Source organism: Sturnus vulgaris, chromosome 21, assembly GCF_052056855.1.
Source record: "Sturnus vulgaris isolate bStuVul1 chromosome 21, bStuVul1.hap1, whole genome shotgun sequence".
Lineage (NCBI taxonomy): Eukaryota > Metazoa > Chordata > Aves > Passeriformes > Sturnidae > Sturnus > Sturnus vulgaris.
The window spans coordinates 9723438-9738947 of NC_142263.1; the positions used below are offsets into that span (position 1 = coordinate 9723438).

Consider the following 15510-nt stretch of genomic DNA (forward strand, 5'->3'; position numbering starts at 1 on the left):
AGTCTTAGAGGGACAGACCAGCAATAAATGAGGGAGTCAGATGAATTTTGAAAACCAGAGTGACCTTTTAAACCACGTCCATTTTCATCTTTTGGTGGAAATGCCAATCCTAGCATTTGTGGAAATGACCTGAGTGTGCAGCTGTGAACAGTCCAGCTGTGCAGGACAGCTGCTGACTGGGGCACAGCTTCCCATCTTTCAGCAGCAAAGCTGCACTCTCAGCCAGTGGCATCAGAGGATTACAGGAGTGTGTCCAACTGGAACATTCATGGATAGCCAGATAAATTCCCTAGCAAGGGACAAGTATTTCCAATTCTGGTTTTCCAGAAGGATGGAGAGGGAAGCCTTTGATTTCAGTAATCATGGCTTGGGGATCCCCCAGACCAAACCAGGTTCAGGGTCTGTTTTATTCTAGAAATAGAATAAAGCAGCACAGATTTTTGGAAGTTACTGATTCATGTCTTGTTTTTGCAGAAACCTGGCAAGTGGTGTGCTATGCATGTTCACATCGCCTGGCAGATCTACCACCACCAACAGAAAGTCAAGGTCAGTGCCTGGGCAGCCTGGACTGGGGGTGGAGGGCACAGAGCAGAGCTCAGACACCAAGGGTTGGCTCTCACCTGGGCACTGCTGTGCCATGGCCAGTGCCTTGCTAAAGTAACATACACAGCATTGAGCAGAGAGAGTTGGTGTAAGGATGAAAAGCTAAAGGCAGAGTCTCAGCAGAGTGTCTGGCATGTGCTGGAGCCAGGACAGCAGATCCTGGGTAATAGCTACAGCTTTGGAGCTAGGAGAGGTGAAATGGAGCTGAGCTACAAGGTGGCTTTTATTTATTTATTTATTTGGTTGTTTGTTTATTTATGGCTGAGGACACTGACATATCAAGTGGAATTTTTTTCTGGAGACACTAGGCATGTGTATCCACTTCCTCTTATTAATGTTCATGGGCAGGAGAGGGTGCAGGAAGATTTCTCCTGTGCCTGGGATGCTTTACCCAGTGTGGCTGCACAGGCTCCCCTCAGCCTTCACAGCCCCTCACAGCTGGAGGGTGGCACCTGGATGTGTCAGGGCTGCCCAGGTAGGCACAGCCTCTCAGAGGATGTTGTGTTATCAGACACTGCCTCACTGCACTGAAGGTTAGGGGATGGAAATCCTGTCTTGATTATTTTTCAAGCTCTGAGACTTCAAGGGTGAAGTTTTCCATGGGCAGTTTTCCATTCTTACTATAAATCAATTTCCACTGCACATGGACTCTGGGAAAGTTTCTTTCCCTTTATGGTTTTCACTGTACTCATCACTTAAAGATCCTGTGTTGCTCCTAAAGTTTTTCAGTAAGTCAGGAATGGTTGCTGTTCTTCACTGCTTATACTTCAGGAATCAATAGCTTGTGTTAGAAACTAAAATTACCAGGAAATCTTTAGTACTTTGCAGTCTGTGTATGCACTTGAATTGTGTAGGGTATTGCTATAAGAATATGAAGATGTTGAACAGCTATGAAAACCTGCAGCTAATAGAGTTTAAAAATAACCCTTTTAAACAAGGTTGACAGGTTAATTTGCTGCAGCAGACATATCTCTCTTCTCTGCTTCCTTATGTTTCCCCTGCTAGTGATCTTCATTCATCTTCCCATTATCAAAAAAGACAAGATTATAGACCTAGAGAGTTATATGTCCTTTTTTTATTTTATTGAAAAGGTATTTTCTTGAAATGAAATTATTATTCCCATGCTATCTATGTCCCTTGAATTTTCCTTGATTTGATATTCAAAGAGAGGTCAAACCAGTATATTTATAACTCACAGCAAATGCCATTTTCATGCAGCCATTCTTTTACCTCATACTTTTCTATCTTGCATGTTAAAAAAAATCCAAAAAACCCAAGCACATGACAGGATGTTTCTCGAGTTTTTGAGGCTGTGCATGATATTTTCAAGAATAATTGAGAAGTCTGTCTGGTCAATAAGGAGAGTTGGGGTGTCCCTGGGTACACAGGAACCATGTCCCCCCTCCTCTTGTGACCACAAAGGTGAATCTGTGCCTGAAGGCTCACACAGGACAATTTCTCCTTCTCCTTGCACTCACTCCCAGGGTTGTGAAGGTGCCTTTTCTTCTGCACAAGCTGAAGGTGCTGCCTGACCACAGAGCAGGGAATCAAATGGGTTGATTTCCAGTTTGCATGCAGTGCCACAGGACTGCTGCCAGTAATGATGTGGCCCAGTAATTGCTTGCAGAGGGCAGCAGTAGGCACTGAAGGAGCAGGCATGATAGGAAACTTTAAAACACAACCTTCCTGACCTCAGGAAAAATTGCATGTGGCTGAGGATGCTGTTTGGCTGCCTGTGCCTCTGCAGCAAGACCTGGGTAACCTCTGCACACCCCAGGGATTCAACAGGGCTGCACAACAGCTCAGGGCACAGAGCACATTTACACTCTGCTTGCACTGCCCACTGCTCAGGAGAGGATTTATGCTCCATAATTGGGCCTCTCTCCTTTAGGAAAGGCCTCACAGCCTGATCTAAGAGCAGCACAGACACTTACATTGATTTTTGTGGGCACCACACTCAGGTGTTACACATTTTCTGGAAATATATTAGGAAGGATTGGCATCGAGGGGCTGCTCTCCTGAACAGCAGCTGGGGAGAAAAGAAATCTGACCATTTCCCTGGTACTATTTTAAGGTAAACCAACACATTCAGAAATCTTTTAACATGTCCATGGTATTCCTGTTCCTCTTCAGACAGGAGATTTGTTCGTTATTTAAAGCAGCACCATTCATATGGCTGCAATTAAAGCTTCAGCCAGCTTTTGCTATTCTGAGTAATGCCTGTCAGAGGTTTATAACTTGGTTGTTAAAAAAGAATAAAAAGAGTTCACAGCATAAAAATCTGGCACACAGGCTTCAACTGAAACATTTGTATTTTCTGAACTCCTTTTAACTATTAAAGCACTTCAATGTTACTTCCTTAAAAGACGTGACCTTGACTTGGCCACCTTTGCAATTTAAGTATTCTTGCAGATCATTATCTCCAGACATATATAATGCCTTTGTTTCCCTTTCTATTTCTTGTTTTCCTTCTTTTTTCCTTTTTTTTTGTTCTCATGACTACACAGACAAGTTTCTATCACTTGAAAAATAGCTCTGAGGCATGCACATTAATTTGATCATAACTTTTTAATATGCATATTTATATCATTGTTATAGTCTGTACTCGGGGCTGGCACAGTATTAAATACTGATTTATAAAGCGTAGCCTGCTCCAGAATTACTGTTAAGATCTCCTGGTTCCATGTTACCCATTTATAAATCCTTTCAGCTGCCCTGCACAATTAATCAGCAATCTGCATTTAGGGAGTTCTGGCAGCACAGGTAATTGGGAACTTGGTTTTCTTCCTTCATTCTATAAAACTACTGAAGTGGGCACCACTGAAACGAGGATGTGGCACAAAGAAGAGCCCATCCTTCATGCACTTATCACTCACAATGCAGCTGCCTCAGCAAATTCCCTTCACAAAAGGGAGGCTGCTGACTGTAAACCGTGTAAATAAAGACATGCAGCACTTTGAGTGTGAAGTGGGAGCTGTCAGAGTGGGACTCAGGCACTCCTGCTCTGCCCTCTGGTTCCTTTCAGCCCCTCGTTCCAGCCTGAGGGGCACTGGAGGATGCTCTGCATGCAGCATTTCCCTCAGAAATGAGTGGTTCTGGTGTCCATGTCTGGTCTTTCATCACCCCTGCCCACCTGGGACCAGGGCCAAGCTGACATTCCCATTTATTGTTGTGGGACAGACCTGTCCTTGCAGCTCAGCAAGTGTCTGAGGCCTCTCCAGAGAGTTTTATGTTTGTTGTTGAACACAGCTCTGTGCTGAGCACCCTGGAGGGGTGGATGTGAGCATATGTAAAAGCACCGGTGAAATTTGCAGGAAATATGCAGGAGCCTGAGCTTTTCCCTTTTTGCCTTACATCTGCCTTGCAGGTAAAGAGCTGTGCACCTGTACTCGGGGTCCCAAAAACCAATATTCTTGTTAAAACATCAATATGAATGAACTGCTCTACCCACATCATTCTGGAAGTGCCTCTTGCCATTACCTTTTCAGACAGTCTCTTCCAAGTCCTGTTTTCCATTTCAGAAACAGATGCAGTCTGATCCACACAAGCTGGACTTTGGCTTGAAACCAGAATTTCTGAGCAGGCCACCAGGCCCCAGCCTTTTTGGAGCCATCCACCATCCCCATGACCTGGCTCGGCCCTCAACTCTCTTCTCCACAGCCAGTGAGTACTGAAAGTGAAATCCCCTTCTTGCTCCTTGCTCATTAAAATGCTAATCCTTGCCATGAATTTCCCATATGCTTTGGCTTGTGAACTCTCTGCAAGACATGCCAGGGGCTATTAGTCTATTTGATAAATATTTAAAAAGGATTCTGTATGCTTTTATAAAAAGCCCAACCTGCTGAAACATTGCATAGGTAGTAAATGAAGGAACATTACCTCACAGAGTGATGTCTGATGCATCGTGGAGATGAGATGTTGGAAATAAACTGTATTTCACACACATTTCCTTTTTGTTTCTGACCTGAAACATTCATTCCCCTGCATCCCTTGTCCTCTCACGGGGTATTTGTGTCTGGAAAAGCAGCTGCTCTTTGCACAGGATCCTGTGAGCCCCACGCAGGGCACAGCAATGTCAGCTGAGTGAGCTGTTCCAGAATGGACAGCCCAGAGCACAGCGAGTCCCTGGCTGTGCCTGTGCTGGCAATTGACCCCTTTTGCTTTGTTTTGGCAGGTGGGGGGCATCCAGCCGGGACCCCCTTTGGCCCACCACCCCACCACAGCAACTTCCTCAACCCAGCTGCTCACTTAGGTACGTCCTGTCCCAGCTCCTGGGCAATAAACTCAGACATTGACAGAGAAATGACAGACTTCCTTGTGGAGACACTGAGTATTCTGCTTATTGACCTTTACAAATGGCACATTTTAGCTGTTTAATTTTAGTCTTTACCCAGGTAGACATTCTAAATACACAGAGAAGTGTCACTGACTGTGTTTTGAAATACTTCTGATCATTAGAGGAGCAGAATGACAGGGCTGGCTGGGTTTCATTGGAGTTAGGCTTAAAGCCAGTCCAAAAAATGCCTTAAGGGCAAGGCTTTGGATCACAGAGATGTTTCTTTTCCTAACTCCTACTTAGATACCTGTTTTTCCATTAAAGTGAATAGGAAAAATAGCTTTAAAATCTTGTCATCTGGCTTCACATGTCAGTTAGTGAAAATCAGTGAATACACATTTAAAACCAGAACCACCCAAGTTACCAGATTGTTATTTCCTTTCTAACTTACTGATTTTTTTAATAAGGTGATCTGCTCCTTATGGGAGCATCCAAGACTAAGACTTTAAATTGGCATTTTATTTTGCATGAGGAAGCTTTTAGGACAGCTGGTACAGCAAACAGACAATGCAGGTTTATCATTCTGCACTTTGCTGGCTTTGGGCTTCTTTTTTTTTGTGTGCTGGTATTTATGAGAAGTGACATCATCAAAATTCTTAGACTGCTCCAAAATAAAGTGAGAATTTGCTTTATATGATTTTCCTGTTGCCTGTATGCATTCACTAAAAAAATTGTTCCAGCATTCAGTCCATACTAGTTTTTTGTTTGGTAATAGCAATAAACTCCGAGGGAATCACAGAACCCTCAGGCCAGCATGCCATGTCAGTGGAACAGGACATTTTATTTATACCCTGGCTCTGGTTTAGGAGACATGGCCTGAAGGTATTTGGAGCACAGTTGCCAGAGTTAATGATAGTCTGACTAGCAAGGGACATTTCCTGAGAAAGGAAATAAAAGGAAGTAAAACTGGAGATGTTTGCAGGTTTCAAATGAAGTACCACGTCCATTTGAACATCTTGATTTTCTTTAAGAGGGAGTTTTTTAGTAGATGATGCCATGGGTGTGGCCGGGAACAAAGCCAGTGTTTTGTGTCCCAGCCCCTCAGAACCCTGCAGTGTGTGGGGGGCCGCTGTTCCAGCAGTGCTGGGCACAGCTGGGGATGTGCAGGAGGATGGGACTGGCAGGCTCAGGGCTTTGAGCTCTTTGTGTTGGTTTGCAGAGCCCTTCAACCGGCCGGCGTCGTTCAGCGGCCTCACCGCCGTGGGCAGCAACGCCTTCGGGGGGCTCGGGAACCCCGCAGTCAGTGAGTACCTGGGCATGGCCCTGCTGCTCTGCAGCTCAGCAGGGGCTCTCAGGGGACTGTTTGCTCTCTTTTGCACTGCTTGGTTACATCACCTACCACTAAGAGATGGCAGTTTAGAAAGCGACCTTTTCCAGATGTCAGTAAATCGTTTTCTGTTAATTACTTAATAGTTTGGGTTCAACCTAGTGCTAAATGTTGCCATTACATTGCTCATTTAAAAAAAAAAATAGAGCCTTGGAGTGTTTGTGAAATTTCCCATGGTTTTATTGCATGTTCAGAAGTAAATAATGTGTGCAGCTAGGGAGCTGTGGATGGAGACATTTATTTTTGCCTTTCTCACCAGTAATCCAGGCCATGTGCCTGGAAAAGATCACTAACCTGCATTTACTAGTCCAGGGTCATCAACATCGCTCTAAATTTAGCCAGTAACAGAAAATCATCCTTTTAAAAGTCACTCTCTTTCTTCATACTTTGAATCTGGCATGATTTTGGTCACATTATTTTATTTTGGTTCAGGATCAAACGCAACAAGTTCCATTATTTATAGTCCCTGTAAGGGTCATTTCCTGTTATCTCCAAAACATTTGGAATAAGGATCATTGTCACTTTTATCTTACTCCTTCATCCCTTGTCAATTTTATCCACAGCATTTCCCTTTCCAATTAAAAGAGCTGTCAGATGCCTGCCCATTTTTAGGAATGAGACCCTCTAATGAATCTCTGTTAATTTCCTTTCCTTTTCCAGCTCCCAATAATATGTATTCATTTTAACTCTGAGTGCTGTAAAAGTTATTTTGGTAAGTACCTTCACTAGAGCATACCTTTTTCTTAAACCTTTTTGTTTTCCACTTCACCATTTCAGCACCCAACTCAATGTTCGGCCACAAGGATGGCCCCAGTATGCAGAGCTTTAGCAACCCTCACGAGCCCTGGAACCGACTGCACCGAACTCCTCCTTCGTTCCCGACCCCTCCGCCCTGGCTGAAGCCAGGAGAGCTGGAGCGCAGTTCATCTGCTGCAGCTCATGACAGAGATAGAGATGTAGATAAACGAGACTCATCTGTTAGTAAAGATGACAAAGAAAGGTACGAAAGAACACTTCCAAGAATTGTCTAGTTCAAAGCTTGGGGCTCCGTTCCGCTTTTAACCCTCCCCAGCCTGGCACGTTGTGAACGCAGAGCTTCACCAGAGGCACGCCTGGAGCTGTCCCCAGGGTGGCACCACGGAAGAGGCAGGATTCCAGCCCAGCTGTTCCCCTCTGCAAAGTTTCTCTTCCCACTTGCACTGCACGCTTCACTGAAGGAGCTTTGCTGGAGCACAGTTCAGGCAGTGTCAAGTGGGAATAGAATCAAAGCCACCCACTGTTACCTTGTGGGTCACATTGTCGTAGGTCTCTTGAAGGGTTAACGTGGAGATAGTGCCTGACAGGATAGAAAAAAAGATTCTGAAGTCCACTAGCTGCTTATCTGCACCTTCAGATACTTAAAATAACTTTGTAAATCAGACCTGGTCTGCAAAACAAGTAACACTTCCTTCTCAAAAAAAGGCCTGACCAGAGGGACCAGTGCTAAAGGTGTGAGATGAGAACACTAAAATGCACCAGGAATGTCATGTGCCAAAACCACAGCAAGCTTCAGAGCATGCAGTTCATGAAAAGCACCTTCTTTCCCCTCAAAAAAGCCCTACACTTGCACTGCTGTTAGCACACCTTCCAACACAGTTTCTCATCAGTGTTTTACATGGACTTGCATGCTCACATGTCCAGGCTGGGAAGGGTTAATGGAAGGTAAAACCTGGTCATATTTATTTTTTTGTCAGGACTGTTCCCATTATTCAGTTAACGCAGTAACAATTCCTCTTAACATTGAAGTACCAAATTTATAAGAATTTGCCATTCAGCAAGTGTCATGGCTTCCTTGAAAAATGGAGAGAGGCTGATTTCAGCTTTTTCAGTTGTGGCTTGATGGCTTTCCTGTTAAGTTTGCACATTACTTTACTACATAATGCCTATTTGTTTCTAATATTTTAACCTAAAAGAATATTTAGGAGATGTGCTTTTCTGACTTCTCTGTCACTAACCCAAAGATAAGCATTAGTAGCCTTTTCTAAAAGAAGTTATGCTAACACATTAGATATTCTAAAGCTACATGTAAGAGCTTTTCTACGTTGTTCTAAAAGAAAGGCGAACTACAGATCTTTTCACCTACATTTTCCATTTGGAATATTTTCTGTTTGGTAGCATAGCTTCATTATTTTCATGTCTGATGTTAATGCTTCAAAAGAAATTGCTGTTAAAAATTGGGTTTTCTGTCCTGCAAAAGGCTTAAGCATGTGAGTAACTTTACTGGCTTGAATGGCAAAGCATTTTAGTTACTATGATCTGGGTAGTCTGTAGAATTATGTGATTATTTTGGTTGCTGTTTTGTTGTTTTCTCATGAAGTGTTCTGCTGAAGAAAATCCCTTACTGAAAACATTCCTTGCAAGCTGCTTTGGCATTGCCTGAACTCCATATCATAGCTCAGAACATATTTCTTTTCAATAATTTGAGAGCTTAGCAGTAAGCATCATCCATCCCTCACAGTTGTGCACAATTCCAGCTTGCAGTGGATGCAGTCCTGGTTTCACTCCTGCAGTGCTGCCTGTGCCCAGCTCTGTGGGCAGGGACATTGCACTTCACAGCATGTTCACACTGTGGCCTGTTTGAGGAGAGAATCCCTTCTCAGAGCTGTGCTCCCTGTGGAGAGAGTGTCTGAGGAGCTGAGAGCCTCTCCTACCTCTTCCTTACCATTCAGTAGCACCCGGTGGGGTGAGCACAGAGCTTTCTAGTTGAGGTCCCAAGCTTTGTTATCTATTTGAAATTAATTTGGTCAAGCAGGAGGAGGTGAGAATCACACCCAGAAGTTTGATTTCACATCAGAATCATCTGGTCTTCAAGGGTCTAACCTTTCCAGCCCAGAAATGGCCCAGGTAGCCAAAAGCATTCAATTCCTGCAGTGGAAAGGTCCCTCTGAGCTTGGTGCTCCCCACCTAAGGCCGAGGTTGGATGGGGTGGAGATCCCTGGTGGCTCCTCTTGGATCAGCTGCATGGCCTGTGCACCACAGCCCCTCCCAGCCAGACTGAGAGAGGTGAATCCCTGGAGACAGCCCAGAGAGTACAGAACTGCAGCAGTGACCCTTTCCTGGCTGGGAGTGACACTGCAGAGCCCTGATTGCTCCTGGAACATTGCATGTCCCTTCCAGCTCAGGGTATTCTGGGATTCTGTGATTGATTGCAGTTGTGGAGGGGTTTTTTAAAGACTCTTTTTTTCCAGCCCAACATTAGGAAAAAAAATCAGTAAAAATAGCAAATGTGAAAAACAAGATTTGTTCCTTCTCAGCAGTATTTTGTTTAAAAGATGCCACTGAACACTTCCAGTGTAATCACAGTGCTGTTTAAAAGATCTGCAATCCTAGAGCATTTAACCAAACCAACCAAGAATCTGTTGATCTTTCAGTCAATATAAATGAGGCACACACCTCAGCATATGAAATTCAGTATTTTTCAGTGTAGCACACAGCTTCAGAACTTCTCTTACTTGGTAATAAGTTCATTGGATAATGTGATTTTAGGTTTCTTCTTTGTGGAGGCAGTGGCTTAGAGCTGTTCTCATATTATCAACTTAAGGAGCTCTTAACAGATTTGAGGATTAAAAAGTTACTCCTTCTCTGTCCACTGGACTACGTGCAGTTCACTGACATGAGCTGGATAATCAGAACCCTCTTGAGATGTTACCAATACTGTCATTGAATATGATGACACTGGCAAAGGAATTTGTGATTTTGGTTGCACATATATTTCTCCTTAATTACAGAAAACAGCTGTTATTTTCTCTAAATTTCCTATGTCATTTAAAGTATATCAATTATATGGAAAATTGATTAAATATCAACAAAAGGACTGAATGAGCTTTCCTAGGGAAAGAAAACAATTAAGGGTACCCTCTGAACTAGTCCCTGAGCAAAATTAATAAAAGATTAGGTACTGCAGAGCCCGCAATCCAGTGTTTGCCAGGCAAAGTAAAAGAATTGAACCTTCATATTGAGAATCCTTCACTGAAGGGCCTTGAATTGGTCTCCCTGTGCCCAGATCTAGAAGCTGTTAAATCAAATGCCTCAGTTCTTGGTGGAAAGCAGGTGGAGAGAAATTAGAGCCAGGATGCAATTTCCAGGCTGTTCAGGTCCCACTGAATGAAGGCACACGTGATCCCAAGCATTGAAGTGCTGGACAGTGCAGACAAGGCAGGGCTGGTATCAGATGCTCTGTCTTCCAAGTGTTTTCCAAGAGTCACACTCTGGACTTTGGAGGTGTCTCAGACATGGCCCATGAAATGACAGTTTCAACAGTTCAGTCTAGACACAGCAAAAGTTGCACCTGGTGACATTAGAATGAGAGTTTCCTTCTCCCAGGCATTTTTTCTGCATTTGCTGCAGTTTCACTGTCCAAAGGTACCTAGAGGTACAAATCCTACACAGTTCAATAAAAAAAGTGGGTGGCAGAAATTGTACAGGTGAAGGAGCAAGTGTTCACCTTGGAGTCACCCTCTGAGCTGCCCTTCAGCAGCCAATACTGCTCACCTTGCCCAGAGTGCCACTGGCACATCCCAGCCCTCAGGTGACACCCAGACAGACACCATGGCAGCTGGAGCTGAGGGAGGCCTCACTGCTTACCCTTTCCACAGAACCCCAGAATGATGGGGGTGGAAGGGACCTCTGGAGCTCATACACTCCACCCCCCCACCCAGGGCAGGTGACACAGGAACGTGCCAGGTGGGTTTTGTCTTCAGAGAGACCTCCCTGGGCATCCTGTTCCAGTGCTCTGCCACCCTCAATGAGAAGAAGTTCTTTCTTACATGTTAGAACTTCTTGTGTTTTCGTTTCTGGCCATAAATAATTTTTGCTTTTAACAGCACATTGTCCCTCATCCCACATGTAAACAGAATTTCCATGCTCAGCAAACAACACTGAATATGTGGAGCTGTCTTTATGGAGAGACTCCAACTCAGAGGTCAGTTGAAGTTACTAGCAGGTCAAATCATTGGAACTGAGGGATTAGATTCACCTTGTGAATTTGATTAGTTTTAAATGGGAGAGCTTTTTCACTTAGCGTTGCCCATAACAACTGCTGGTCAACACGACTTCCTGAAAATAATGGGTATGGAACCCATTTCCATATTGAGATTTTTGTTCACTGCCAGACAATAATTCCCCAGTCTTTTGTGCACTGTTAACTAGGTTTGAAGGACGGAATGAACTCACAGTGTTTTCTGGCTTCATAGCACTGGCCCTGTCCCACTGAGCTTGTTTTAACCTAGAAATGGGAAGGGTTGGTCACCTCAGGAGCAGCTGACTCCAGGCATGATGTTTGCAGAGCCATCTGAAGGATGGATGGACAGAGCAGACTTATCTCTGCTAAGGAGGGCGGCACAAAACCTGTGTGATGGGCAGCTCTGTTAAACACTTGCACTGAGGGTCACTGCACACTCAGGGAAGTGCCTTCCTGTCAAGAGACCTGGGTTGGCACCATCAGTACTGGTGGTACTTGAAAAGATTTTGTCTCAGTTTGAAGTAAATTGAATTGTTAGAAGTAAATTGAAAAGCTAGCCGTTTGAAGAGAATAGAGGAGAGAAATTAGTGTACCTAGGTCTGGAAATGTTTTTAAAAGTAATTTGAAAAAAATAGTAATCTGTTTCCCCAAATATATTCTTAATAGAAGAAGTAGGTAGAATACTATTAACTGTGTAATTTAGATTTAATTGCCTCGCTTTTTGGATGAAATGAGTATGTTTTTACTTTTTTCTCTCTTCTTTGCAAACATTTAAGGCTGTTGCCTTTGAAATACATATCCTAGAGCTAGATTCCCATGGGAGCCTTCTGTGGACTTCAGTGTTTGGATCTCAATCAGATTCTTCACAGAGCAGCTTTGGAGATCTGCTGCTGCTTCAATGAGATAACAGAATAGGCCAGGTTTAGAGATGGGATGTTCTTCTGGAGTTTTGGGTGTGCCAAAGGCACAGTGCATTTCCTGGTGCACGTCACCAGCTCTCTGCAAAGCCACGAGTAGAAAGCCAGGCACTCTGAGGCTTTGTTTTCTTTGCAGAGCTTCTCATGCCTTCATTTCACACTTCTCTTTCTTGTAGGGAGAGCATTGAGAAAAGACACTCCAGCCATCCTTCGCCAGCACCTATCCATCCAGTAAACTCCCTCGGACATAACCGCAGCTCAAGTGAGCAGATCAGGAGCCATCTGAACCCCGAGGTTCGAGAAAAAGAGAAACCCAAAGAACGAGAGAGGGATCACTCCGAATCTCGGAAGGAAATTAATGTTGAAGAGCACAAGGTGAAGGACAACTATGTTTCGGAGAAAGAAGGCCTGAGCCATGAAAGCCGAGTGGTGGAAGAGTCTAAGCAAATGCCCAGGGTTCCTTCCCCCTATGCCAGGCCCCCCGTTGTGGAGAGCACCAGGCCTAACAGCACTTCCAACCGCGAGGCCGACAGGAAGAACGAGCCGGCGTATGATAACCCGAAGAAAAGCAACGAAGTCAAGGTGAAGGAAGAGCGAAAGGAAGACCATGATGTTCAGCCTGAGGGACCTCAGACTCATAGGTCATCTGATCAGCCACCACCTATATCCACATCCAATGTCCATCCAAGTCCTTTAGTGTCTATGCCCATGACTGTAGGTGTGACTGGTATACATCACATGAACAGCATCAGTGGCCTGGACAGGACTCGCATGATGACCCCTTTTATGGGAATTAGCCCAATTCCTGGTGGGGAACGTTTCCCCTATCCTTCTTTCCACTGGGATCCAATGAGAGATCCCTTGAGAGATCCCTACAGAGAGCTGGATATTCATCGGCGAGACCCCCTGGGCAGAGACTTTCTGCTAAGAAATGACCCCCTCCATCGCCTCTCCACGCCGAGGTTGTACGAAGCAGACAGGTCATTCAGGGATCGGGAACCTCACGACTACAACCACCACCACCACCACCACCACCCGCTGTCCGTGGACCCGCGGCGGGAGCACGAGCGGGGCGCGCACCTGGACGAGCGGGAGCGGCTGCACATGCTGCGCGAGGACTACGAGCACGCGCGCCTGCACTCGGTGCACCCCGCCGCCCTGGACGGCCACCTGCCCCACCCCGGCCTGCTCACGCCAGGACTGCCCAGCATGCACTACCCCCGGGTGAGTCCCCCCACGGGACACCAGAACGGCCTCCTCAATAAAACTCCCCCCACAGCAGCTCTCAGTGCCCCTCCGCCCCTCATCTCTACGCTGGGCCCTCGGCCCGGCTCTCCCAGAAGGACTACTCCTCTGTCCACAGAGATGAGAGAGAGGCCTCCCTCTCACACCCTCAAGGACATCGAAGCTCGATAAGCAGAGCGAGACTCAATGAAAACCAGAGCAAGAGGGACAAAAACCTTGTAAATGAACATAATATAAAGACCTTCTTACTAGTCATTGATACAGACTGGGGATGTGACCCACTGTACAATATGTATAGACCCGAGTGCAAAGATTTTGAAATGATTTTTTTTGTATATTATATGTTGAATTTTTCCAGATCTTTTAGCCAAGTCCATATGTTCCTCGTGTCTCCTACTCTATTTTATTTCTAGTTTAAAAATTTCAGAATTTGAACTGAAGAACAAGACATCAGTCTGAGTGATTTGACTATAAACAAACCACCACCAATGTCAACTCTGCAAAGCTCTTTCAAACCAGAAGTGAAGTCAATTGTAGATATTTATGTAAAAAGATTGCTTCATGGATTAATGGTTCATATATGCAAAAAGGGTAAGATGAAAGCTTTACTTTGTACAAATGTAAATAGATAAAATTAAGTAACATAATACATTAATACTTCTTAAACTGTGCTATTTGCAAACTTAATATTGATCAACACAGTCTGCTTATGCTGTGTTACTTATATTGTTATAGACAGCTAAACCCCTTCAACTATGCAATGAATTTTAAGGCTTTTCACAAAAGCCTTTATAACTCAAAGGAGCCTTTTCAACACACAACATAATTAAAGTCATATTTTCCCTGAACAAACTCATTTCTAATGGAAGCCTATTTCCCTTGTTCTGATGAAGAAACAGCCCTTCAGAGGTGTAGTTTTCTGTGTGAGCCCTTGCATCAGGCTGCAGAGGTCACTGTGTGTCCCTTGGATGGTGTCAGGGTTAGTGCTCTGTGATCACTGATACGGAGTCATGGCAGATTGGGTTTCAGTCATATTAATCTGGGTTAAACGGTAATAATCAAATGCTGGAGATTTTCCAGAACTTTTGTCACTTAACATGTCAAATTTATTTCGGGAAGAACATCTGCTTATAGCCATTCGTGTCTGGTTTTATTGCCAGTGTGTCATTTTTATCTGTACACACATTTTTTTATGTTAAGTGATTTTTAGCTACATTGAAACAAATCCTACAAGAAAGCGAATACTTTTCTAAATTATGGATATGTTTTCACTGTGGATCCATAGTTTAATTAATGAACTCCGTTGCAGATTTCATAATGGAATTTATTGTATTTCAGTTGGTAATAAAGTCTGTGAATAGTTAACAGGTCAGCCTTGTTGTTCCCTAATCACAGAAGACATTAAATAACCTGAAGAACATGGTCCTTTTAAAAAAATATGCATCAATCTTCTGAAATCTGTCTTTTCATAACACACTTTTTTATAATGTGTTAAGTTTCTTGTCTAAATATTTGGAGAGAATATGACTTTATCAGAGAGAATTCAATATCTTGTCTACTGGACTGTAAAATATATGTATGAAATAAAATTAGTTCCATTGGTCTTCTAGTGTATTAAAGTGCTATCGGAAGTTGTTACCCTGTTTTGGCAAAAAAAAAGAAAAAAAAAGAAAAAACTTAACTACAAACAGTTGTTTCTAATGATCAGAGATCTATTTTAGTAGTCAACTGAAGGTTTAGTTGTGAGCTTCAGATTTTTGTGAACTCCAGATGTTGTGCAGTGTTTCTTTTTTTTTTCTTTTTCTTTTATTTTTTTTTTTTTTTTAAACAAACAAAAGGAAAAGTACAAAAAAGTCCCAACCCTGAGGAATATGTACACTGGAACCGTAGTGGTAGCTTTCAGTATTGTAAAGAGATTGTTATATACAAACCTTTTTGCTGTTTATCCTGTATGTAATAAAGTCCTTTCTAGATCCTATGTGAACAGAAAAGTGAAGCGGCTCTCAATCTTCAGCATGTTTCCTCCTCAGCGAAGACTTGTGTAATGTAAATTGTGCCATGTTATTAAAAAATGTGAACTAAA

General features: G+C 43.6%; 1 protein-coding gene across 3 annotated transcripts in view; it reads left to right on the forward strand.

Moving 5' to 3' along the window:
* AUTS2 (activator of transcription and developmental regulator AUTS2) overlaps positions 1–15510 on the forward strand; it is a 764728-nt gene extending 749218 nt beyond the window's left edge. For all 3 annotated transcript variants that reach the window (XM_088177102.1, XM_014881474.2, XM_088177103.1), the window contains 6 exons: positions 475–546; positions 4125–4266; positions 4778–4855; positions 6099–6182; positions 7044–7266; positions 12359–15510. In XM_088177102.1, coding sequence (XP_088033228.1) covers positions 475–546; positions 4125–4266; positions 4778–4855; positions 6099–6182; positions 7044–7266; positions 12359–13598 — 1839 coding nt within the window. In that variant the 3' untranslated portion in view covers positions 13599–15510. The remainder of the gene's footprint in view (positions 1–474; positions 547–4124; positions 4267–4777; positions 4856–6098; positions 6183–7043; positions 7267–12358) is intronic.